The sequence below is a fragment of the Vombatus ursinus genome, unplaced genomic scaffold, assembly GCF_900497805.2.
Source record: "Vombatus ursinus unplaced genomic scaffold, bare-nosed wombat genome assembly UNPS02009975.1, whole genome shotgun sequence".
Lineage (NCBI taxonomy): Eukaryota > Metazoa > Chordata > Mammalia > Diprotodontia > Vombatidae > Vombatus > Vombatus ursinus.
In genome coordinates, this window is record NW_020949753.1 from 602,052 (window position 1) to 629,096 (window position 27,045).

The 27,045-nt window shown below is 40.4% G+C and overlaps 1 protein-coding gene, 1 long non-coding RNA gene and 1 other non-coding gene across 3 annotated transcripts in view; 2 read left to right on the plus strand and 1 right to left on the minus strand.

The window, feature by feature from the left end:
- The first annotated feature begins 1,064 nt into the window (after positions 1-1,064).
- Positions 1,065-27,045, plus strand: part of DAPP1 (dual adaptor of phosphotyrosine and 3-phosphoinositides 1) — a 53,613-nt gene continuing 27,632 nt past the window's right edge. Inside the window, exon 1 of the mRNA XM_027853341.1 lies at positions 1,065-1,286. Coding sequence (XP_027709142.1) covers positions 1,207-1,286 — 80 coding nt within the window. The 5' untranslated portion in view covers positions 1,065-1,206. The remainder of the gene's footprint in view (positions 1,287-27,045) is intronic.
- LOC114036687 lies at positions 5,245-25,417 on the minus strand. Its single transcript, XR_003568356.1, has 3 exons — positions 25,340-25,417; positions 13,890-13,991; positions 5,245-5,321 (listed from the first exon to the last, which is right to left on the minus strand). It is a non-coding gene; the product is annotated as an uncharacterized LOC114036687 (long non-coding RNA).
- Positions 22,089-22,196, plus strand: LOC114036765. Its single transcript, XR_003568367.1, has one exon. It is a non-coding gene; the product is annotated as a U6 spliceosomal RNA (small nuclear RNA).

Consider the following 27,045-nt stretch of genomic DNA (forward strand, 5'->3'; position numbering starts at 1 on the left):
CATGCATACATACACATACATACATATACATAACAGATACATATACACACAGACACCAACATGCAGGAATAGACACTATGTACACATACATGTCTGAATGTACGTGGGTGTATAAGCATAAATATAATTTTGCACAGATTATCTCTCTTTTGCTCAATCCGGTGAACCAGGTAATCCAGGTATTATCCCGTTTTACAGATGAGAAAGCTGAAGCCCAGAAAATTGAAAGGACTGGTCCCAGGTTCCACAGCCAGTGAGTGGTATACCAGGTCACGATTCAAATCCAGGTCTTCTCATTCTAAGCCTAAGCTTTTTTTCCAGCCCACTGCCGAAGTAAGCCAAGAGCTGGGAATCTACAAATACTCAGGCTGGCATCAAATCTGCATGTTCCAGGCTCTCATAACTGACATTTGCCTAGCTCTCTTTCCTCACAAAGAATTCATGGATGCCATTAATGTCAGGGAGTGAGGTATAGTGGGAAGAGGAATAGCTCTGGAGTGAGAGGACCTACCCGGGTCACCTTTGACATTAGCGATCTGTGTAAGCTTGGGCAAGGCCCGTGACATCCCTGGGCCATCTGTAAAATGAGGGTGTTGGCCTAAACGGCCTCTAATTCCCCCTTTTTGGGGGGAATTCCAAAATTTAAACTAGTGAGGACGGGAGAGTCACAAACTACTCTTTCCCACTTTTCCAACTCTCCCTGAAATTGTAATTATCGCATAATCATTCATAAATGAAATAGAAATAGTTGTATGTGAGTCATGGGGGAGGAGGGGTCCTCTCCCCACTGCATGCGAATTATATAATCTGCAGACGGGGTTGCAGCTTGTCCCTATCGGAAGTCTCGATACATGTCAAGCCCGCAGGCTTGTCTGGGGGCGCGCTGCCTTCACTGAATCCCTTGGGCAAAAAGGTCCTAGGTGTGCCTGGAGCAGCTGCCTAGCAGCCTTTGCATACTTCTTTCCTGAGTCTCCCTCGCCTCCCTCTTGCCTCAGGGTCTGGCTGGGCTGGGTGGATGGCTGCGCAGCGCTGCTGGGAGTTTCACTTCCTCACTGGTTGGGGCTCACACCCACAGCAGGAGCGCGCACTGCCAGCCGGGCGGCTTTTCTCCTGGTGGCATCTGACCAAGTGAGCAGCAGGGGAGATCTTGTCTTGCTCGCTCCCTTCATCTCCGTGCCGCCCACCTGGTAGTGGAGAGGCAGCCGAATGGGCAGAGTCGAAGCTAGGGAAGGAAATATGAGCCACCTGGACTCCGAGGGAGAAGCTGAGCACCTCCAGGACTTGGGGTAAGGCGCTGCGCCGCGTCCCGGAGGGCTTTCAGCGGCGATGTCAAACTTGATTCAAACCTCCCTGCTTGCTTCAATCCATGATCTTGTTCCCCATTCTTTTCCTCTCTGCCCTCTTCTTTCCACACTGGAAGAGGGCAGGCATCTTCCAGTTGGTGGGCAATTTGATTTTTTCTAGCTTTTGAAACAAAACATATAACAAACTTTTTTTTTTCCTGTTGTAAAACCCCAGAGGAAGGCATGATACTATAAAATAAGATCTCGGGGGAACAAGGGTTCAGTAATACAGACTAGACTTTGTATGTGTAAAACTTAATGGGGATTCCTGAACTCCTGGCAGTAAGAAGGATGTATTGTTGATAGGGTGAGCAATAAAGCTTACTCTATAATAAATAAGTGAACTGGGGTTTGAGCATGTTTGTTGTTGGATTTTGTTTTTTGTTGTTTTGTTTTGTTTTTTCATTTTAAGAGCAAGAATGAGGAAGTATCTGCAATAATCTTGTATGTGTTTAGTTTTTGTTTTGTTTTCATTCTCTTGGTCTTCATTTGTTGAATGGTGTTAATGTGCAGAAATCTTTTATTCCTACAAGTGCTAATATGGAAACAAACTGGTAAATTCCTTTGAAATTAAGGAAATTATGCTTTTGACAGGCTAGAGGAGTCAGCTGCTTCTTGCTTTAAAAAAAAAAAAGGTTTTAAAATGTGACCCCTTCTTTAGTTCAATGAATGGCACCTTCAAAAGAGTGATTTCCCAGAGTGACTTGAGCCTTTGACTCAGAACTCCCGGATTGTCCTTGTTAATCTAGACTGGGCACTTTATTAATCAGGAGAGGAAAAATAATGGATGTCTCCACTTAGTAGCATCATGGATTATGAGATGAGGAGAGAAGCTGAAGTCAGGTCAGATACAGCTATCTGAAAATGCATATTATGATATTTTCGTGGGCTTTACCGTAACAGACCTTCAGTCTTCCTCTCTCTCTGCTTTTTAAAGGTGAGGTTTTAGAGCAGAGAATTCTATTTCTGGGACACTTGTGTTTTACAACTACAAGTTTAAGGACTCACTTCCAGGAACCTCAACCCTGCTGGAACACAGCCCCAGACCAGAAATGGGTGAAAAAAGATCTCCTGGTCCCCAAAATAGCTGTCACAAAGTCTCTACACTAAAGCCAGACCTTTAGGCCACTTCTCGAACACTCAAAACTTTATGACTTTGATTCTACACTTTTCCCACCTAAGCAAGCCTAGTTATCTAATTTCCAAACCCATAGTAAATGAAATAGAACAAAATGGAAAGAAAGCTGATAGAGACGGGTGCCATGCCAGTAGTAAGACATGATAGTTGACAGGTCGACAGAAAGGTGAGAGACAATTCAAAAGCAGATGTCAAACTTCGCTATAATGGACAGCACAGAGTAAGGAGTGGATTTCCCTATGATGACCCTGAGCCATATAGGATGAGTTCAGCATTCTCTATTTTAAAAAACCACATCGAATACATTTTAGAAAGCTTCCATACCAAAACATCTAAAGGCAACAACATGTTGAGCTTCAATGGGTTATCTGAAAAATTCACTAATGTACAACACCTCATTCTGGGTTTGGGACAACTTTTGGGTAAATGATTGTGTGTGGGATAGTATTCTAATCCCAAAATGACACATTGTAGTATTTTGAAGAGAAATGTGAGATTTGTATAAAGCCTTTTCCAGGCAAAAGAAACGTGAAAAAACAAACCAACCTGAAATGTTGTCTCTGTATTTTGGCATGCACTTCTGAAAGACATAGTGACTTCTTTGAAGACCAATGATGATACATAAGGTCTTGGGATTCTATGCCTTTTGATAATTCTGTTTTCCAGAACTGAAATGGAACAATGAAATGTAATTTGCTTGGTAGAGTCATAGAAGGGATCAAGAGGACAATTTTTAAAAAAAACATTAAATGAACAAGCATTTATTAAGCACTTACTGTGTGCCAGACTTCACTAAATGCTCTGTGAATAACTCTTTTGATCTTCACACCAACCCAGAGAAGATCAAAAGAGGTATGTTAAATAACTCAGATGTGTCTCCATTCTCTCTGTGTGTGGCTGTCTCTCTCTGTCTCTATCTCTGTCTGTCTCTGTCTCTCTGTCTCTGTCTCTGTCTTTCTCTGTATCTCTTCTCTGTTTCTCTCTTTCTCTGTCTGTATCTGTATCTATCTCTCTGTCTCTCTCTTTATCTCTCTGTCTCTCTCTCCCTCTCTCTGTCTCTCTCACCCTTCTCTGTCTTTGTCTCTCTCTCTCTCTGTTTCTCTCTCTCTGGCTCTCTCTGTTTCTCTCTGTGTGTCTGTCTCTGTCTCTCTGTCTCGCTATCTCTCTCTCCTTCTCTCTTTCTGTCTCACTCTCTCTGTCTCGCTGTCTCTGTCTCTTTATCTCTATCTCTGTTTCTGTGTGTGTTTCTCTCTCTGTCTCTCTGTCTGTATCTGTCTCTCTCTCTCTCTGATCTTTCTAATTTATCTACCTATATATCTACACATATATAGTGAGCTCTGATGACACACATCCCCCCAAAGTTTCAATGGATGTATCGGATACCTTAAATTGTAAACGGTTAAAAGCAGCATTCACCTAAAACTGCTTTTATTTGCCTCACAACTTCAGAGAGTACATTAAAGATGAGGGATTTTTTGGATGGAACATGCTGGTGGTAAAGCAGGGGAAAGGGTATTTTTCTGGTTTAGTTGTTGGCTAAAAAAAGGAGAGGAGATGTGGGAAACAAAACAAGGAAGAAAAACTACAGGCTTCACCTTGGTAATTCAGCAGCAGGGAACTGGTGAGTTGATAGAAAATAAAACTGGTTTTGTGGAGATTGCAAAAGTCCCAAGAATTCCTACATACACACTTAAAAACTGTAACTGTGGAGGTGCTAAATGGTTACTTCCAATCAGGGGCAAAAGGATATTCTGGCTAAAATGGCCTAGACTGGAAGCATTGTGTTCATTCTATGTTGGATGATTTGGCTTATTAGAGGTGAAATTCTGGGAGAGGTTGGGCTCGGGAAGGGAAAAGGCAGGAGGTTCAGAGCTAAAAGGGTTACGTCTTTAAGGGATGGTCTCATCTTTCTTGTGTCATGGTACCTTTTAGCACAGTCTGGGGAAGCCTACGGACCCCTTGCATAAACTAAATTCACAGGACTACCAAGGAAATAAATTATATTGAGATAAAGATGCAATTTTTTTTCTAATCCAAGTTCACGGATCCTCTTGAAATCTAACCCCTTCCACGACCCAGGTTAATAAAGAAATTATTAGAAGAGAACTATAACCATTAGAGAAAGCTTATTTTCCCTGTGTTCTGTATGCTTAAATATGAAAAGCGAAGTTGAGTTTACTATGGCATTATAGCATTCTGAAACAGTACATTATTAGCACATAAATTCAGTTTTTATTCGTTAATTCATTGATTCAACAAACATTTATTCTTATTATTTTTATATTTTATCTTCTTAGTACCTGTGTGACTTTGAGTAACTCATGCAACCTCTCTGAGACTCCTAATCTATAAAATCAAGGCTCTTAAAAGGAGTTGACATTGATTGCTTTAAGGCTGAAAAAATGCACTGTGAGGTGTGTAATAAGTGTTTTATTATCCCATTATACATCTAAGGAAACAGGGGCTTAAAGAGATGAATTGGCCAGGTATGGTGGTGCATACCTACAATCCCTGTTATTGAGGAAGCTGAGACTGGTGGATCTCTTGAACTCGGGAGTTCTGAACTCTAGTGGGCTAAATCTACTGGTGTTCATACTAAGTTCAATACTAATATGATGAAGGGGTTTGGGGTGCCAAGGAAGGGTCTTCAGAAACAGAGCAGATTAAAGTTTACTTGTCAATCAGCAGGGTGATAGGCCAGTGCCTGGTTGAACTGGAGCAGGTCAAAGGAATTCTTGGCAAAGCCCATTGTTAATTTTCAACGTGGCTGTTCACACCTCAGAAACCAGTAGCTGTTACAAATCAGGACTCGATTTATTGTTTTGTTTGATTGTCTAGACCTAAGAAAGTGATGGAGAAAATGTTAACAATGCATATTAAGTTTAAAAGTGTGGTAGGTATATTTTGTTTTGGAGAGCTGATTGTTAAACATTTATGAGCACACCACTGTGTGAGTTGCTGCTATGCTACTAGCCTGGGTGACATAAGAAGACTCAATGGATAGATAGACAGACAGACAGACAGACAGATAGATAGATAGATAGATAGATAGATAGATAGATAGATAGATAGATAGATGATAGATAGATAGATAAATGGATGGATGGATGGATAGATAGATAGATAGATAAATAGATAAAAAGGAGGAAGAGGAGGACAAGGAAGAGAAGGAGGAAGAAAGTCCATGAGTCACAAACTAGTAAATGTCAGAAACAAGATGTAAACCCAGGTCTTCCCAGGTTCGGCATTCATTCCACTACATCATCATCAGACCACCTACTCGGAGTGGTAATATTTTTAGAATCTCCTCCAGCTCTCAGTCTTTTGATCCTGTATCTCCAGTGGGTTTTCTCCTTAGCTGCATAACTCATTTCTTCTCCAGGCAGGCAGCCTGATGGGGAAATCTGCCCCATCTAGTGCTATGCAAATGTGGGAAAATATTTCTGATCAATCTATTGTTCAGCTCTTATTCAGAATAAATCACTTCATTAACAAAGTAATGAAAAGAAGCACTGTTGTCACCAAGATGCCTCCTGTCATTAATTTATTCAATACTTATTGAGAACCTTCTAAAGTCAGAGGGGCAGGTAGGGGCACAGTGGATAGACTGCTGGGCCTGAGATCAGGAAAACTCATCTTTTTGAGTTCAGATCTGTCCTCAGATACTTGCTAGCCATGTGAACCTGGGCAAGTCACTTAATCCTGTTTGCCTCAGTTTCCTCATCTGTAAAATGATCTGGAGAAGGAAATGGCAAACCACTCCAATATCTTTGCCAAGAAAACCCTAAATGGGGTCACAAAGAGTCAGAAACGACTGAATAATAACAACTAAGGTCAGAACAATGTGTTAAGCCTACAACGGAACACAGAAATGATTAGAACATGATCCCTGCCTTAAGAAACAGAAGCTGGGGCAGGTAAGTGGTGCAGTGGATAGGGCGCTAGTGCTGGAGTCAGGAGGACCTGAATTCAAATCTGTCCTCAGACACATACTAGCTGTGTGACATTGGTGAAAAAAAAAGAAACATACTCCAGGGGAGCAGATAAAACCTGGGCACAGCTGACTACAGAACAAAGAATTATGTGGTCAGTAGTGCAGACAAAGTGTGACAGTGGCTCAGAGGAGAAAGGTAGTGTCAGTGTTAGACTTTAAATTTGAATGGAGGGGAAGATTTTGGTAGGTGACAGTAAAGAGGGAGATCGTCCTGGTAGAGGAAAGGAAGGAATTGCGAAAGTAAATCTGTGTATTAGAAAGTACAATAGATGTTTGGACAACGGTGAGAAGTTCCAATTGGCTGCGGCCCTGGGGCCGTGTTGGAGAGTTATGGAAGATAAGATCGGAAAGGAGAGATTGGGAGCCCCTTGGATGGCAGGCTAACGGCATGGCCTTGAGGAAGCAATGGGAATCAGGCTTTAATGAAAGGGGAGAGATGCTGCTTAAAGCCCTTCACAGCAGCACTTTGAAAGGATTAATTTGGCCATAGTGCATGGTATGTTATATGGATTGGAGTCAGAAGAGATGGGAGGCAGGAGCTCAGGTAGGAAGATGCATAAATGGACTTATAGCCAAGGCAGACAATGATACTCACTAGACAACTAACTCCTTGGGAACTAGTTCTGCTGTTTTTGTGTGTGTTTCAAATGAATCAATGAGTCAACAAACTGCTCCCTAATTAAGTGCCTACTACCTCCCAGGCACCTTGCTGGACACTAGGGACAAGAAAGGAGGTCTGACAACAAGAAGCTTACATTCTATGCAGTGTGACAGTTAAAAAACATTCGAGAGACATGATTGCTAGGTAATTTAATCATTTTACTAATAAGGCTAGCATGTTATTAATACAGGTTACTAATAAATTAATAATCAATAGTGTTATTAATAAAAGAGAGGCACTCTCAAATGCCAACCACCCCTTATGGTGATGGGCTCACACTTTATATGCCTTTGCAAGAGTGGGTGTTCCTGATGGTGGCAATCACCTCTAATTGGTTAACAATTAATGAGAAAATGAATGTGATAATGAGAGGTGGGCTCATTCTAATGAGGGTCTTGGAGGTGCATGACTTGGATCACCCGAGTCTGGGAAAAAGAAACTTATCAATTTGCATATCACCTGTCTGACAAAAGGGAGAATCCACATTTTCTGAGATCTGTGTGAGTAAATGCAATGGGCAGGAATCCATCCATTAGCCTAAACTTAGAATTTCTTTTCTGTCTGATTAGACCTTAGCCTGGGTAAGTCTTTAAGAAAGATTTCCTACACTGGTTGATTTCTGGATGAGGAAGTAGAAAAGGGGAAAGATCTTGGTCTTGATTCAATAATTAGTTATTATTAGTTATTAGCTACATGAATGTAATGTAATACTACTGTGCTATGAGAAATGATGAGCTGGAGGACTTCAGAAAAACCTGGAAAGACTTTTATGGACTGATTCTGAGTGAAATGAGCAGAACCAGGAGAACAATGTACACAGTAACAATCATATGGTGTGATGACTGACTTTGATAGACTCAGCTCTTCTCAGCAATGCAAGGATCTAAGCCAACCCCAAAAGTCTCATGATGGAAAATGCTATCCACATCCAGAGAAAGAACTATGGAGTCTAGATGCAGATGGAAGCATACTATTTTCTCTCCTTTTCTTTTGTTGTTTTGTTTTGTTTCTTCTTTCTCATGGTTCCTCCCATTGGTTCTAATTCTTCTTTACATCATGACTAATGTGAAAATACGTTTAATACAAATGCATAAGCAGAGCCTATATCAGCTTGCACTCCATCTTGGGGAGGGTGGAGGAAAGGGAGAGGGAGAAAAATTAAAACTCAAAATCTTATAGAAATGAGTGTTGAAAACTAAAAATAAATTAATTAACCAAATTTTAAAAAGAGAAATAATCATTTCCCTCAGGAGGAAATATGTTCATATATGTGCATATAAAATAAAAGCATAAATAAAAAGTAACCTGGAAATAGGCAGAGGCACTAACTACTGGAAGAATCAGGAAAGGTCACATAGTGTTTGAGCTGAATTCTGAATGAATGAAACAGCATTTAGTAAGTACTTTATTGTTATTCAATTGTTTCAGTCATATTCCACTCTTCCGTGACCCCATTTGGGGTTTTCTTGGTAGAGATACTAGAGTGGTTTGCCATTTCCTTCTCTAGTTCATTTGACAGATGAGAAAACCAAGGCAAACAGGATGAAGTGACTCACTCAGGGCTAGTTAACGTCTGAGGCCAGATTTGAACTCAGGAAGATGAGTCTTCCCAACTCCAGGGCCAGCGCTCTATGCACTATGGCACCACCTAGCTGTCCTAGTAAGTGCTTGCTATGTGTTAAAACAAATACAAAACCAAAGATAATCCCTGCCTCAAAAAGCTTCCATTCTAAGTGGGGAGAGGAGTAAGGAAGATGGCATATATAGGAGATTTAGGAGAGAGTTGGCCATGGTGGAGTATTTTGGTTTGTAAAGTTTCAGGGATGGTAAGTGAAACCACAGGGGATTAGATTGACCCAACCCTCGCAGTAGCAATTGCAATATTCATTTGGCATGGTGTGTATCTCAGATAGGGCACCAGGAGAACTATCTTGCTAACAATCTGAAAAATCTACTGAGTTTTCCTAGCCTCTCAGACTCTCTGGTGGCTTTCTGAATGAATAAAAAGGCAGCCAGTGACAGCCTTTGATAAAACTGAGGCACCTGGTAAAATAAACTTGGTGGGCATGAAAGGAGTCAGAGAAAGAGTATCTATATGCCACTACATCAAAAACTCAGGGACAGTTCACTCAAGCAGCTAATCAGGACTATTTAAGTAGTAGTCATAATTGGGAAAAGAGAAGAAAGTGGAATATTGCTCTGCTGTAAGAAGTGATGAGCTCAATGGTTTAAAAAAAAAAAAACCATGGAGAGATCTCCATGAAATAATGAAGAGCGAAATGAGCAGAACCAAGAGAACATTGTATGCAGTAACAGCAGTATTGTTTTAAGAACAATTTTAAGCAACCGAGTCATTCTATTATAAATACCCAAATTAACCTCAAAGATCCTATAGAGGAAGATGCTGCTTGAATCCAGAAAGGAATATTGCTGTGGTGGAAGAAAGGATGAGCTGGTTGACTTAGAGAAACATGGAAGGACTTGGGCTTATGGAGGAAGATGCTACCCACATTCAGAGAAACAGATGACAGGAGGAAATAAGCCTAGTACGGTCTTACATATATATGTATGAGTGTATATGTTTATAGATATCTATGTGTCTGTATATATATATATATATATCCATGCTTAATTGTAGCCTTCCTTAGGGTGGTGGGTGGAGGGAAGTGAAAAAAATAAAGTAAAAAGTGGACAGCAGAGGACAAAAGAAAACCAACAGGGTAGCAAAGAAAAGCTGGGCAGCTTTGAAAACAATGTATAGTATTTATTATATAGGTTTTTTGAAAGGGAAATTTATTTTTTATATTGAATCCTCTCTTATGGTCTGCTGTGTACATGGCAATGATTTTTTTTCTTTTCTCATTTTGTATTTAAGTGTAAATTTTTTTTTTAATTTACCAAACAAAAAAAAAATTTAAAAAGGGAGGAAAGAAGATAACTTTTGTTTCAAGAACAGATTTGTTCTTCTTCAGGACCACATAATTGCTTCTCAGTGAGCCAAGGAAGGTTTTGTTTCTGCTAGTATAACCCTTCAAGGGGGCTGATGGGAAGTGTAGCTTTTCCCAAATGGACTTTCCATTCTAGTACCTTCTAGAGGTCCTGGAGGATTGTGGGAAGTGGAAGCCAAGGGACATGGAAAGCCTAAGAACTTTTGAGTGCCTGGGGACATCATTGTAAGTTAGAGCACTGCTACCCCAAACTGAATATCATTAGGAGCAGTTGGGTGCTTGTCTAGCTCACTGACCTCCTTAAGGAGTGATCTGCCTGAACAGAACGTTGTGGTTTTCCTGACTGCTGCTAGTACTAGGACCTGGTAAATTTATCCCTTTTCCACTTCCTCCTTCCCTTGCTTCATCACTGCCCGACTACCCTCAGGAGTTTACTGATCTCTTGAAATTTATTTACTGTATATTCTTCTGTAATGGGTTTTGTCGTCAGGTAAAGTTAAGCTGATTTTTATTACATATTGAGTGAATAGTGGCTACAAAACAGTGGTTAAACAGCCCTGGTTTAATCATGAATCAGCCAGTCAATAAGCATTTAGTAAGCACTTACTATGTACCAGGCACTATGCTGAGTACTAGAGATACAAAGAAAGGTAAAAGATATTCCCTGCTTTTAAAAAGATCCTAGACTAGTGAGGGAGATAACATGCAAAAAAACTATGTACAAACAAGGTACAAGCAGGATAAATTGGGGGTAGACTCGGAGGAAAGTCACTAAGATTAAGGAGGATGGGGAGAGGCTTCCTGCAGAAGGGGAAGCTTGAGGTGAGACTTTGAGGGAAGCTAGGAGTCAGTGATGAAGAGGACGAGCAATCCAGGCTTGGCGGACAGCCACTAAGAATACTAGCAGTTGGAAGATAGTATATCTACTTCACGGAACAGCAAGGAGACCAGTGTCACTGGGTCACAGAGTGCCTGGAGGGAAGTGAGGCATAAAAACACTGGGAAGGTGGAAAGAGGCCAGGTCATGAAGGGCAAAATAGGGAATTTTATATTTCAACTCTGATGGGAAACTTCCTTCGATAGTGTGCTACTGCCTGTGAAACTTGGATAGCATACCAGCGCCATGCCAGGAAATTGAATCGCTTCCATTTGAATTGTCTTGGGAAGATTCTGAAGATCACTCAGCAAGAGAAGATACTAGTCACTGAGGTCCTCTCAAGTTGAATTGTCAAGCCTTTAAACTCTACTGCAGAGAGTGCAACTCTGATGGGCTGGCCACGTTATTCAAATGCCAGATGTAAGTTTGTCTAAAACAAACTTTTCTGTGGAGAACTCACACAAGGCAAGCACTCACATTGAGATCAAAAGACATAATATAAGGACACCCGAGGTCTTGCTGAAGAACTTTGGAATTGATTGTGAGGCATGAGAGACACTGGCAAAGGACCACCCAGCATCAAAGAAGGGGCTGTGCCCTATGAGCAAAACAGAATTGCAGTAGCTCAAAAGAAACATGAGATATACAAATTTAGAGATATCTCCACTCCAAGTGTTCATGTGAACTACTTGTGCCCAATATGTGGTAGAGCTGAGTTCATATTGGTTTAATCAGCCGCAGTCAGACATACTGTACATACTGTACATTGTGATGTCATTTTGTCCTCTTCGAGAACAAAGAACTATTAACCAACCAACCAACCACCCTCAAGTCCTGCCTTACTTAGCACTACCTGCCAATCAAAGTGGGATGCCATTTTTAATGTCTTTCCAACTTGGCAATCCATACCACATACCCAGTTCCCTAGCATTGACATCTGATCTACTAGTTTCTCAGGGAGAGTGAAAATCCTTCTTGAGTGTTTTTCAGTTTTTTTGAGCCACTCCCCATACAAGTAGAAGGCAGAACTTCCAGTCATCATTCTAGTGTTTCTTTCTTTTTCTTTGACTCTCTCTTCCAGCTACCAGCCCCATACATTCCTTCCAATGACCTCTGTTTATTGTCTCCAGTTACTCAAACAGAAGGAATGAAGAAAAGTCATAATACCCAGTACAAATCCATCAATCAACAGGTGTTTTATTGAGTATTATGTGACCAGCATTGTGCTACATGTTACATAAGCCACAAAGAAGAACGGTACAGTCCTGTTTCTTGAGGCATTTAAACCTTTATTTTTGTTGTCGTTCAGTCTTTTCAATTGTGTCCAACTCTTCATGACCCCATTTGGGGTTTTCTTGGCAAAGATACTGGAATGATTTGTTATTTCCTTCTCCACCTCATCTTACTGATGAGGAACCTGAAGCAAACAGGGTTAAGTGACTTGCCTGAGATCACAGCTAGGAAGTGTCTGAGGCCAGATTCAAACTCAGGAAGATGAATCTTCCTGACTCCAGGCCTGGCACTCTATCCACTGCACCACCAAGCTGCTCTAAAAAACTCCAAAACAAACCTTTATCACGCTATCCCTTATCAGATGTTTGTAAAGGCTCAATATTGCTTGCCAAATAAATCAAAATTCCTTAGCTTAGTCTTTTATGGGTTCCCACAATTTGAAACTCCTCCCCTCCTAGCCTTCTTTCTGTATAATCTACCCTCTCACCAACCATTGTTGCCTGTCCACCCCTCAGGCTTTCCATTACTTTGTTTAGAGTATTCCTTATGTGCAGAATAACACTGACCTTCTCATTCCCAACACCAGCTGAACTACCGCACACCCTCTAAAGCTCAACTCAAAAGCTACCTCCTCCAAGAAGCCTTTCCTGTTTCCCCACAGGCAAGGTTGTCCCCCATCCCAGGACTATACATAACACTTTGGATTGTACGTCCCTTCCTCACTTATCCAAGGTCACACAGCTAGCTTGTGGTAGAGCATGAACTCAGGTGCCTGGACTCCAAGTCCAGAGTCCAAAGTCCAGACCTGGCCCACTACTAGTCCTTAGCTAAACTTTGTTATCTCCTCTAGCTATGAGTTCAAGGTCCTACACATTAAATGAATGCTCTATTTGCATTTAAGGTCGATATTAATACTGTCTTCTCTACACTTGAATTGTAAAGGAGTTCTATGATATAAAATCAATATCCAATTGCCCAAATGAGATAACATATTTAATAAACCTTACAGTGCTATATAAATGACCAGCTATTATTGTTACTATTAATTAAAAATTATTGGAGGGCTAGAAGGGGAAGCCGACCAGAATGTAAGTATAGAGCCTGATTAGGTTGGTAACAAGTGGTACTTGTGTATGAGCTAACCAACCATCCAGAGAGGATTAGTCGGAGAAAAATGTTCAGTGTCCTCTATAAAGGCTAACCCTAGAAAGCAAGGGTTGGTCCTAGAGAAACCATTGGTGTTCTGGACTGGTTTAACATTGTAAAGTAGAAGAAACACTAGCCATATGGTTAAGACAGATTTAGATTCAAATCTTGCTCTGATATTTATGTTTAACTATTATAGGGGGGTCCCCAGAAAACTACACCAAGATCAAGACATTTTGTAAATCAGCATCTAGTTTTTAAAAACTGGCTTATGAGCCTCCACCGATGTTTTATTTACCTATGTTAACAAGAAGACACTTTAGTTCAAAGCGAAAGAGCAAATCGACGATATTCGCATGTAACTGAAAAAAAGAAACCCCCATCCATACAGAGGCACATTCTTCCATAGGTTAGCCCATCAACAGTGGGATGCATGCATACCCTGAATTGAAGCATCAAAGGATACACATGGCCAGGGAACACATATGGAGAGGGACATACAAAGGAAATATCTTTGATCAGGTAACTTATATGACCTGGGCAACTCACCTACAATGTTACAGAGCCATTGATGCAGTCTGGTGGTCATCATGCTATTCTCAGCTGTATGTCTCCACAGAGATAAGTGGTACAAGGGGTAGAGCACTGGGCCTGGAGTAAAGAAGACCTGAGTTCAAATCCAGCCTCAGATACTTACTAGCTGTGTGACCCTGGGCAAGTCACTTTACCCTTTGTCTGCCTCAGCTTTCTCAACTGTAAAACAGAGATAATAATAGCATCTATTTCTCAGGATTGTTTCAAGGATCAAATGAGATAATATTTGTAAAGGGCTTAGCGCAGTACCTGTCATATAGTAGGCACTATATAAATATTAGCTAATTATTATTATTATTATCTGTTAGGTGTCTGCTGTCTGGCGGGTGTCAATAATTGAGCTATACCAATGAAAGCACAGGTTTAAACCCTTTTCCACCTTCTTTCTCCCCAACCCCATCAAAAAAAAAAAATACCTCCCCACTGCTAGCTTGATAAGAACAGGGATTATATTCTGTTTTACTTTATAGTTCAGGATAAGATTTTTTTAAAAAACTCTGATCTAAGTACTTTGTATTTTTTTGTTATCACAGTGCCATTCATATAGTAGACACTGAAGGACCAAGAAAGCAAGGAAGTCTGGGACTCAGCACTTGCTTCTGTTAATTTTCAAAGTCAGTCTTGTATCACCTCTTAGGTCCTAGACAGTTTTTTGAGATCAGCAACGATGAAGGGCTTAGCAATCCTATCCAAAAACTCTTTCAGTGCACTTCACTCTAAGACACATCCCAAAGTAAGAGGTGCCATGCATGATGGCTCATGCCTGAAATCTCAGATACAGAGGAGGCTGAGGCAAGGGGATCAATTGAGTTGCAATGAATCCTATGGGCTAATCAAGTGTCTGCATTAAGTTCGGCATCAATATGGTGAGCCTCTAGGAGTGAGGGACCGCCAAGTTGATAGGGGAGGGGTAAACGGGACAAGGGCATGAATGGAGCAGATCAAAGCTCCCATGCCAATGAGGGCGGGATTCAGCCATGAGTAGACCCTGTACTTCCAACCTGGGTGAGGTAGGAAAATGTAGTCTTTTAAAAAAAATGAATTAGACTAAAATAAAGTAGGAGAGGTATGGTAGGACGAATGACAGACTCAAGGAACTTAAGAGCTGGAAGGGACCTCAGCAGTCATCTTCTTACAGGAGTCTGCAAACTACACCTGTTTCTGTTGGTTGGTTGGATAGTTGTTGTCCTTCGTTCTAAAAGAGGATCAAAATGACATCACTTTGTTGGAGTCAAGGTACAGTATGTCTGACTGTAACTGACTGGACCAATACGAGCTCAGAAAGTGCTACCGCAGGTCGGGCACAAATAGTCCATATGAACATTTGGAGTGGAGATGTCTCGAAATTTACACATCTGCCATTTCTTTTGAACTACTGCAATTCTGCTTTGCTCAGAGAGCACGGTGCCTTCTCTGATGTGGGCACTTGCTGGGTGGTTCTTTGCCAGTATCATGCAATTGATTCCAAAGTTTTTCAGAGAGACCTTGAGAGGGTCCTTGTATCACTTCTTCTGACAACCATGTGGGTGCTTTCCTTGTGTGAGTTCTCCGTAAGATAGTCTTTCAGGCAAATATACATTTGGTGTTCAAACAATGTGGCCAGTCTGTTAGAGTTGTGCTCTCTGTAGCAGAGTTTGAGTGCCTGGAACTTTAGCTCAAGAAAGTACTTCAGTGTCCAGTACCTTATCTTGCCAGGTGATCTTCAGAATGTTCTGGATAATGTACAATGGCTCTCACACTTGCCCTGTCACCAGTGGAGTAAAGGAAGGCTGCCTGCTTCCTCCCATGCTTTTTAGCATGATATTTTCAGCAATGTTGTCAGAAGTCATCAATGAGGACAAAAAAGGCATCAAGGTCAGCTACTGCACTGATGGTAAACTAGTTAACTTGAAAAGACTATCAGCCAAGACCAAAGTGGAGGAAGAATCAGTGCACGATTTTTGTGCACTCAATGCAGCCTCTGAAGCTGGCATGCAACAAAGTATGGATCGAGTCTCTACTGCTTGTGCTAATTTTAGCCTAACCATCAATACCAAAAAACACAGGTTCTCCATCAGCCATCATCACACCATCCATACTTGGAACCATCAGTTACAGCAAATGGAGAAATTTTGAATACTGTGTATAGGTTCACTTATCTTCACTTGTACAAAGAAAGAACTATGGAGTTTGAATACAGATCAAAGCATACATTTGCTCTTTTTTTTTCTTCTGTTTTGTTTTGTTTCCTCTTTCTTGTGGTTCCTTCTATTGGTTCTAATTCTTCCTTACAACAAGACTAATGTGAAAAAAAAGAATCGTATCAGAAGTGCTAGAGCTGAGACTGGTAAGGAAAGCTAAGCAAAACAAAAAGTGGGGTCTTAGGGGACATTTTTATGGCATGTGAGGAAGGAGTATCAAAGCAGGGATAGAATCCTTGTTTGGAGTGGATGGGGAAAAATAAGACAATAGAAAGAAACACTAGCTGCTTGATTCTTTTTCTACTTGAGTTTCCTCTGTCAAGAAAAATGATGTTTAGACTGGAAAAGACATAATAAAAATGATCACTAGGTAGCATGGATACAAGATTAGTAAGGATGCAGTAACAGAGCCCCACCTGCCCTTGGAGAATTCAAGTAACGTATAACCTCAGATCCTGAAAGTATTGGCAAATGTGATGGTAGAGTCACTAGCAGTGAATTTTAAAGACTGTAGACAAGGGAGGTGGTACCATAGAATTGAAGAAGGGCGAATGTAATTCCAGTTTTCAAAAGATAGAAGAGATTAGCATCAGTGAGCTTGGCTTGAATTCATGGAAAAATTATAGACCTCATTATTAAAGAGATAGTTAAAGACCATCTAAAAGTGGTAATCCCAGAGAACCTTCAAAACCACTCCAAACTAACCAAATTGGCTTACTAAACTGGTAGATAGAGAAATTCAGGAGGTATATTTTGCTTCAATTTTAGCAAAGCATTAGATAAAACATTTTATACTACTCTTGTATGAATAATAGATGTGAGTTAGAAGGTAGTGTAATTAGAAGGATTCATAACTGGTTGACTTCAAGTATATTGGCTTGATGTCATCTTGAAAAGAGGACTCTAGTGGAGTACCTTCAAGATATGTTATTTGCCCTGGGCTGTTCAACATTTTTGTCAATTATTTAAATGAAAGCATAAAAGGCATGCTTATTGAACTCGTAGATAACACATAGTGAGGAGAGATAATGGACACAAAGGGTGACAAGAGTCAGGATCCCCCCCCCAAAAGTGTTGACAAGCTATATCATTGACCTGAGTCTAATAAGATGAAATTTAATAGGAAAAAAACTAAAGTCTTATCTAATTCTAAAGCCTTGGATTTAAGAAATCATTTTTGTGAATACAAGATAGGAAAGACATGATTAAACATTAGTTTCTCAGAAAAAGACCTTGGGATTTTAGTTGGCTACAAATAAAGTATGATTCACCAATGTGATGTGGCAGTCAAAAAAGCTATTGAAATTTTGAGCCACATTAAGAGGGGCAAGGTGCCTAGGACTAGGGGATTGATAGTCCCACTAATTCTGCCCTAGTCAGACAATATCTGGAGAAACAGTTCAGTTCTGGGAAATAGAGTTTAGGGAGGACATTGATAAGTTGGAAAGTGTCCAGAGGAGAGTAACCATAATGTTCAAGGACTTTGAGACTGTGCCACAAGATGATTATTTGAAGAAAAAGAATAGTAATAGGGACATCCAGAAGTTCATAGAAAACCAAATCCAAAAGATAAGCTGGTGGTAAAAACCTCAACTGTTAATATATACATAAATACCCAATGTTTAGCGATATGTAAAGTGAACTGGAAATCCTAATGCAAGGAAACCATTTTGATCTCATAGCTATCTTAGAGATATGGTGAGATAAAAACCCTTTACTCAAATATAGGTCCTTATGGGTTTGCCTTATTCAAAAGAAACAGGATAAATAAAAGGGGTGGGATAGCATGTTGTATTAAGAAGTTGTTCTCATGTGAAGAAATCCAGGAACTAGAAGGAGAAAGCATGGTAGGTAGCATTTGAGTGAAGGTCAACGGAAAGAGAAACAGAAGCAGTTTTGTTTTTGGAGTATATTACAGACCACCTGATCAAAAAAGAGGTGGTAGATGAAGAATTTCAGATACAAATAATAAGCCTATTATAGAGGAAAAATTCAGTAGTGGTGAGGGAGTTCAATTATCTGGATATCTGCAAGATTTCTCTGCCTCTGTCTCTCTTTCTCTGTTTCTATCTCTGTCTCTTTTATCTGTCTGTCCCTGTCTCTGTTTCTTTGTCTTTCTTTCTCTTGCAGAGCTGCTAAGAAACTTCAGAAGTAGAGGAATCAACAAAGGGAAATTGTGCTCTGAATTTGATTGTCACCAACAAGGAGGAACTCATTGCTGGGGCGAGAAATGATGGGAACCTGGGTGGGGTGGGGGGTGGGGGAGGAAGTGACCACTCCCTCTAAGAGTTTGTAATAAAGGGACAGGAAATCCAGACAGTCTGATTTGCACCTTAGATTTGGGGAAAGTAGTTTTCAAAGGGTTCAAAGTATGGTACCTGTCAATGAACTAAAATTCTATAAGGCAAGTTAGCTCAGGATGGATGGGAAATTCTCAAGAATTAAATCCTGAGGGCACAGAGAAAAACAATTTTGCTGAGAGGGAACAGTAGGAGTTGTCTGAGAAGACCAATGTCAATGCATGGAGAATTCACCAGCCAGCTTGGTTTTTCAAAAGGTATGTACAGAAGATGACAGCAGGAACGGATGGACGCAAAAGGGTGGCCCAGTGCTATAAACATAACGTCAGGAGGGCTAAAGTTCAGGATGAGCTGAAAGAGGAATCGGGGGAGAAATCAAGCAATGTCAAGGTGTTGGAGCTTTTTTATAGTTATACTGGAAGAAAGATGAGACTGGATGAAGGGCTTGAAATAGATGGGATGGTGCATGACAACAGATTAAAGACAGAGCTGCTCAGTTGTTATTTCACTTCTATTTTCTCTGCCAAGGAGAATGACTTTTGGACTGGAAAGGACAGGATGACAACAACACAATATGGTGGGGGATTTTGTGCACTGCAAGCTTAACAGTGTGATATGGCAATGCACCCCCCCCCCCGCCCAAGAAACGCTAATACAATCTTAGGCTGTAGTAAGTGGGATTCAGCCCCTACTGTGTCAGTCAATAGACCAGTGTAACTTGTATATTTTGTCTCTTCCTTTACTGGAACCCCAAGCTCAAAAAGAAATCCCGATGTTCAATAGTCCCAGAATTACAGAATTTTATAGTTCAGTGGGCTATGAAGTCATCCGTAAAGTAAGATAGTTCCACCATCCAGGATGATAAAGAGCCTTGAGACTATGGCATCTAAGGCATGCCTGAAGGAAATAAGGATGTCTTGCTTGGAGAAGAGGCTAAGGCTGGGGGTGAGAGGGGAAGAGAATGGGGGTATCTAAGTATTTAAAGGGCTGACATGTGGAACAGGGACCAGACTTAGTTTGGCGGTTTGGGGAGGGGCAGAAGGGAAAGGGAGAAGGGAATCACCATTTATCAAGTGCCTACTACGTGCCAGGGCCTAGACAAAATGCTTTACAATTATTATCTCATTTGAAGAAACAGGAATAATGGTTGGTCGTTGAAATGTAGACAGATACGGGCTTTGTATTATGAGAAACTTCCTAATAATAAGATGGAATGGGGTGCTCTGGAAGATAGTGAGTTCCTCCTCATCAGAGGGCTTCCAACAGAGGCTAATGACCACTTGCCAGGCTTGTTGTACAAGGGTCAAGTTTTTAGTTATGGATTAGATTAGATGGTCGATAAGGTCTCTTCAAACCCTAAAAAAAAAAAAAAATTCTGTGATTCTGTGATCCTAAGAATTGAGTGTTTACTCTAGAAAAGAAAAGATTCAGTGGGAATATAATTGTCTTCTAATATCTGAAGAACGATCATGTGGAAAAGGGATTAGATTCTGTTTGGCTCTAAAGAATAGGACTAGCAGGGGGCAGATAGGTGGCGCAGTGCATAGTGTTCCAGCCTTGGAATCAGGAGGACCTGAGTTCAAATCCAGCCTCAGACCAGACACTTGAAGCTTACTAGCTGTGTGACCCTAGGCTAGTCACTTAACCCCAATTGCCTCACCAAAAAAAAAGAAAAACTTCTTAATAACCAGATATATCGGATTGCCTTAGGAGATAGTAGGTTGCACTTCATTGGTCTTCAAGGCTGGATGATCATGTGTCAAGCATGTTGGAGCCACGGTTCTTTTTTGGGGTGTGGGTTGCTAAGGTTCCTTTCAATTGGAAGCGGTGTGATTCTGGGATTAAAAGTAAGGGAAAATATTCTTCTATTAACTACTATTACCTCAGTAGATAGAGATAATGTGGCATAGTGTATGGAAAGCTGGGCTCTTAAGTAAGTCCCACACTGACTGTGTCCTGGGCAAGTCACTTAACTACTCAGTGCCCAAGGCAACACTCTGAGACTAGACATTGCTGAGAAGGTGCCTGCCTGCGTTAAGAGAGAGAGTTTCCTCACTGAGGAGCTTCTTAAGTGAATGAAATCACAGGTTTAGTCCCTATCCTATCTCAGGCAATAACGACTAAATTTTTATCCCCTCCCTTAACTGGAATTCCAAGCTCAAAAGAAAATTCCAGAATTTCATAGCTGAGAAGGATCTGGAATCATCCTTAAAAGAATTACTATTAAGAAGTTGATCCTTCTCTCCTTTGTCATGGTGGGGGGGAAGGGGGGAGAGGTTTTTAAAGGCTTTCAACAGAGCCCAATTCAGGTCCTACCAAGCTGGAAAAGTAGTCTTGAATCTCCTGTTGAGTACAAACTATATGATTATTTTCCAAGTCCAGCATAGACAGGTTCTGAGAGATTCCCCTCCAGGGCTACGGGGTGATAAATTTCTGGCCCCAGTAGTTTTGGAATGCCATCCACTAAATTGGAAAAGGAATACAATTTGGAGCATCCACACCAGAGATAATATATTTCCTTAAAAAGTAATCATGGGGCAATTAGGTGGCGCAGTGGATAGAGCTCCGGCCTTGGAGTCAGGAGGACCTGAGTTCAAATCTGGTCTCAGACCAGACACTTGACACTAGCTGTGTGACCCTAGGCAAAAAGAGTAATCATGTTACTGCTTTCTATCCTTTTCTATTCCACCTTCATTTGAAAATAAATAAAAATTTAAATTTTCAACAGGAGAAAAAAAAACGATTGGGATATTTTCCTTTCTCCAATCTGTGGTACCTCTCTCCCAGTCCATGGTATTTCAATTTTTTTTTCAATTCAATTCAGTAAACACTTGATTAAGTACTTACAATGGACAAGTCATAAGGAGCTTATATTCTAATGGTGGGAAGGGCAAGGAAAGGATCTGCATCGTTTTTACCTTACATAAATTTTGCAAATTTCACAGCCTTCTTAAAAGGCTAAACTTTAATAGCTTTCAAATATCACTTCTCTGACTGAATTGACATTAAAAACAAAAAACTTTAGCCAACATCTCCTACAGTGTGGTCTTTCAAATATTTCTTACAGTGAATCAGTAATTACTTCTGCTAGCCTTTCCAAGGTGGAGCACCTTGATTGGTAGATTCTGCAGTTTGGATTGCATCCTGTAGGGAACATACAATGATTATTACCAGTGAACATTTATTGAGATTACCATGTGTAAAAATAACATTGTTCCTGGACTAAGGTTGAAAACTATTTAACACATGGTCTCTGCTCTTGTAATGTTCCCATTCTAGTCTGGTTAGATAGACAATATACATAAAGTACATCTAACAGTATGTGGTAGGGTAAGATAAGAGCTTCTCACAAAAAACAAAATGAGGGTTTAGATAGAAACAGGCTTCAGAGGGACAGATATATGGGGGTTAGGTTTTTCCTATAAAGATTAGGTATCTATTAGCATTTTTTTAAACGAGAAGATTTCTATGATGCTTTAACTTTATTATTAAGTGCTATAAAAAGCTATAGAAAGCATCACCTAGTAGATAAACACCAAGCCTCCAAGACAGAAACACTGAGGATCAAGTTCCATTTCTGATACATACTTTTCGTGTGGCCCTGGACAAGTTATGTAATCTCACAGTGGCCAACAGGCAACTCTCTAAGACTGTATGGGCTACAAAAAATGGCAGTGGTCTCTTTAGCAGCACATCAACTAAAATTGGAAAAATGCAGAGTAAATTAGCATGGCCACTGAACAAGTTTGGCATGCAAATTCATATATATTATATATATATAATTATATATACATATATGCATATTACATACATATATAGATATATAAATAATACACAAATTTTAAAATCTGTAAAGCATAGATTTTTTTAAAGGGCAGCTAGGCAGCAGAGGATAGAGTACAAAAATCCCAATAGATAGATCTATCTTCCTGAGTTCAAATCTGGCCTCAGACACTTGTTAGCTGTGTGACCCTGGGCAAGTCATTTAACCTCGCTTGCCTCCATTTCCTTATCTGTAAAATGAGCTGGAGAAGAAAATGCCAAACCACTCCAGTATCTCTGCCAAGAAAACCCCAAATGGGGTCATCAAGAGTTGTACACAACTGAAACAACTCAACAATAACAAAAATTTGTTTTAAATAGCAAAGCAAGTATAAACCTGAATTGGTAGAGGAAGTTCATCATTGGGGGGGATCCCTATACCAATGACATCACAGGTCCAGTCTCTAGAGCTCAGTTGGTTGTTGTCCTTTGTTCTCAAAGAGGACAAAAGTGACAACACTAGGTTGGAGTCGAGATACAGTGCTAGCCTGTGGCTCATCAGATCAATAGGAGCTGAGAAGGCTGCCCACGGGTTGGGCACAAATAGTCTATAGGAACATTTGGAGTGGAGACGGCTCTAAATTTGCGCATCTCGAATTTCTTTTGAGCTACTGTCATTCTGCTTTGCTCATAGCGCTCAATGCCTTCTTTGATGTGGGCACGCCATGCCACACAGTGCTTTTCCAGGGTATCTCATGTCCCACAATTGATCCCAAAGTTCTTCAGAGACTTTGAAAGCATCCTTATATTGCTTCTTCTGATTACCATGTGAGCACCTGCCTTGCATGAATTCTCCATAAAACTGTTTTTAGGTAAATATACATTTGGCATTCAAGCAATGTGGTCAGTCTATTTTTGTATAATATCTGTGGAATACAAATCTTGCTGCAAGTTACAGTTTACCTTCTATCTAACTTCAAGACCCTAAAGAGAGTCTTGAGTTTTTTGTTTGTTTTTTTCCTTTCTGTTATTATTAACAAATGAAAGGACGCCTAGAAATGTTTGCAGCAATATGGGTCAAATCATGCTACAATAAAATCAGCGGAATAGCCATGTTATTTTGTGGGATTAAAATTTTGCGGAATCAGCTATTGCTATAAAAAATGAGGTTCAAATAACTGACTTGGGCCTTTGTCATACTGAGATTTTTGTCTTAGAAGTATCTATAGATAAGAAGAAATACATGAAAGGTCTGTTGAGGATTCATTGGCTGAAGAGAAATAGAACTTTCACCCTGGAGAAGCCTGAAGGAGTTGATAGATCCATTGCCCAGTTCTCCCCTGGGACTTTGAATGCTTTTAGCAACATACAGCTGTGAGCTCATCTCAGGATCTGGTCTGAAATTAGGACTGAGCTGAGTTAATGAAAGACTGGGGCTGATGAGCAGGTATGTTTTCTTTCAAAGATACTTCCTTTTTTCTTAAGCTCTGGCTCTAAACCAGCATGAAAAATACAGGGTGATGACATCCTTGCCTGAAAGAGGAAATGTACTCAAGAAATAGACATCAGGAAACACAGTTTTAGAAAACAGATAACTTTGAAACCTATGAAGGAACTTCCTTCCACTGACGTTCAAACATTTGCTTTTTAAAAGCCATCTAGGTTAAACATGACTCCTGTGAGGAAGGCTCCTTTTTTTGCTGTTATTCAGGCTATGTGGGCACAATGGCCCACAGCGTAGATCATGAATAAAAAAACCTCATGGGGAAGATAAAATCCATTTTCCTTGCGAATTAGAAAATTATGACAAAATTTCATTCACATGAATGGACAGGTTTGTCCCCAGGTCTCCTTTCTTGAGGTATATTTGAGACACTAGGGATATTGTTGATACTATAATATAAGCAGTGTAAACCTGGAGTTTTTTCTCTTATCATACCTGGGTTTCTTCTTCTACCAGTTTGATTGATAACTAAGCTTAAGGGTATTACAAGGCAATAATGATTCTTCCAAAAAATGATATTCCTCTTGCTGAAGGTAGAGGCTACGAGAGAAACAGACATAAGGAAAACAGGAGGAGCAGAGAGGAAAAGGGAGATTATTCTTGATGTCAGTGAGGTTGGTTTAATCTTGTTTTGATTCTCACAACTACAATATAACTCTGCTGACCAGTTCTGTTCCTTCTCCCACCCTTACCCAGTACTTCCTTTGAATTATACAAAATCTCAGAAGAGACCTTCTGGGTCATCTAGTCCATTACCTACCCGAATGAATCTCTGCTACATCTTATGTTCGACTAATGTGGGTCAAATTATTTGAGGGGGAGGGTTAAGAATGACTGGAAGGATGGTGTCACACTCAACAGAACAGAAAAGCTAGAAAGAAGGATGGGTTTGGAGAAAAGATAATGAGTTGCATCATGGAGGAGTTGAGTTGGAGATGTGTGTGGGACATTCATGTGGTGATATCCAAAAGGAAGTTGGTGATGAAGGCCTGCAACTCTGCAGGTCGGACGAGACTGGTTATGTAGATTTGGGAGTCATCTTAATAGAGATGATCATTGGAATCCAAGGAAGCTAATGAGATCACTGAGAGAGTGGAAATCTTTAAAGAGAAAGAAAGGACAGTCCACAAACAAGCCCTGGGACACACCCAGGCATAGGGGGCAGGACACAGACATTGATCCAGAAAAGAAGACTTGAGAAAGACCAGTCAGACAAGCAGGATAGAGATGGAATGTGGGTGAGGTACTGTTGATTCAGAATCCTATTTCACTTAAACAGTATCTGAGGACCTGAGCTGTTCTTTTCCCCATGATTAGACCAACTAGGAAAAGCAGGCAGTTGAACACTAGTACAAAGAGTACCCCTTTCCTTTATACCCAGGAATAAATTTGGACTCCAGCTTCCCTAAATAGTAATGAACTTGAAGAACTTGTAAGAATCATATTCTATCCATTTCTTTAGTATTTTCCAAAGATTTCAGAATGGTGAGTCTTCACTAGGAAGTAGTAGCTACTGTGCCCTGTGACAAGATTGCTGTTACACCATTAGGGATCAGATGTCTAGGTTTCCACTTGCTAGTATATGAGGGGTGGGAGGTCAGGGAAAGGGGTAAAAAATTCAAACAAAAAAAGTTGGAGGGGAGGAGAGCATCTAGTTACCTTTAGTGAATTCAGGTGGCCTGGCCCAGACGAGCTCCACCTTAGGTCTTGAAAGAGCTAGCAGAAGTAATTTCTGAGTCACTGTAAGAAATATTTGAAAGATCATACTGTAGGAGATATTGGGTGTAGTTTTTTTTTAAATGTCAAATCAATCGGAGAAGTGATATTTGGAAGTTGTTAAAGTTTAGCCTTTTATGAAAGCTATGAAACTATTTGCATAATTTATGTAAGGTCAAAACAATGTAGATCCTTCTCTTGTCCCTCCCACCACTAGAATGTAAGCTCCTTACAACTTGCCCACTGTTAAGTACTTAATCAAGTGTTTATTGAATTGAATTGGGAAAAAAAATTGAAATATCATAGACAGGGGGAGAGGTACCACAGATTGGAGAAAGGCAAATATCCCAATCGTTTTTTCTCCTTTCAAAAATTTAAATTTTTATTTCATTTTCAAATGAAGTTCTTCACTTCTCTGCCTCCTCCCCCTAGAAAAAAAAGAAAGAAAAGGGAAAAAAGAAAGAAAGGGAAATCTTCAAACTTAAAGGCCAGTGAGCTAGACTCCAACTTCTTGGGCAATATTAGAACAGATGTTCTAGATATGTTGTCCAAGGTCCAAGTAGGGAAGTGAAATTTTGAAGACCTAGCATAACTTCGTCAAGAACAGGTCTTACCATGCTAACCTCCTTTCCTTTTTTTGACAGAATTACTAAACTTGTAGTTGAGGGGAATGCTGTAGGTATTGTTTATCTGTTTACCTAGATTTTAGCAAAGCTATTGATAAAAATATCTCCTAGTGGAAAAGATGAAGAAATATTCAAAACTGATTGGATTACCAGGCTCAAAGTAGTTAATGAGTACTATGCCAACATGTCAGGTCTTCCGTGGAGTACCTCAGGCATCTGTGTTTGTCCCTGTGCTGTTTAACATTTTTGTTAATGACTTGGATAAAGGCAAAGATGGGATGATCTTCAAGATCTCAAATGACAAGAAGCTGGGAAAGATAGCTTACATTCCGGAGTACAGCATCAGGATCCCAATGGTTCTTAACTGACTAGAGTATTTGGGCTGGATCTAAGAAAATGAAATTCAATAGGGAAGACTCACTGAATCAATAATCATTGTCTCTGTTTCCTTCCTTTTCCATTTTGTGATTTCATCAAGAGGTTTTGGGGAGACTCAGTTGGGGTTGCATTCCCAAAGATTTTCCTAGACCCAGGTCTCCCCTAATAATCATGTAAGGAAAGCCCAAAGCTAAGAGTTCCAACAAAAACATAGTTCATGTTGTTTGGCGCCTCAGCACCGCCCCCCCCCAAAAAAAGCCAGCACTCTTTCAAGGAGTCATTGTATAACAAATATAGTACAACCCCCAAGTGATGCCTTATTCATAGAATCTACTATGGCCAGTCATTGGATAAGAGACCAAGGAGCTCTGGATCTGGGTCTCAGATCCTCACAACACAGCACATGAACTGGAGACCCTATTCCCTCCTCCAGCGCACACCGAGGCTCCTGTAACTGGTCTTATTCCATTCAACATCTTCACTATCAGGAATGTCCACCTGCTTCTGAAGTATCCAGGTCATGGCTCACTCACGGAGCATGGAATCAAAGGAAGACCCTGGGAAGTTTGTTGCCATTCCAGACTGGCATCTCTGACCTTAAAAACCTTAGTTCCCATTTCCTGTGACCCAAAGACAAGAGGTATG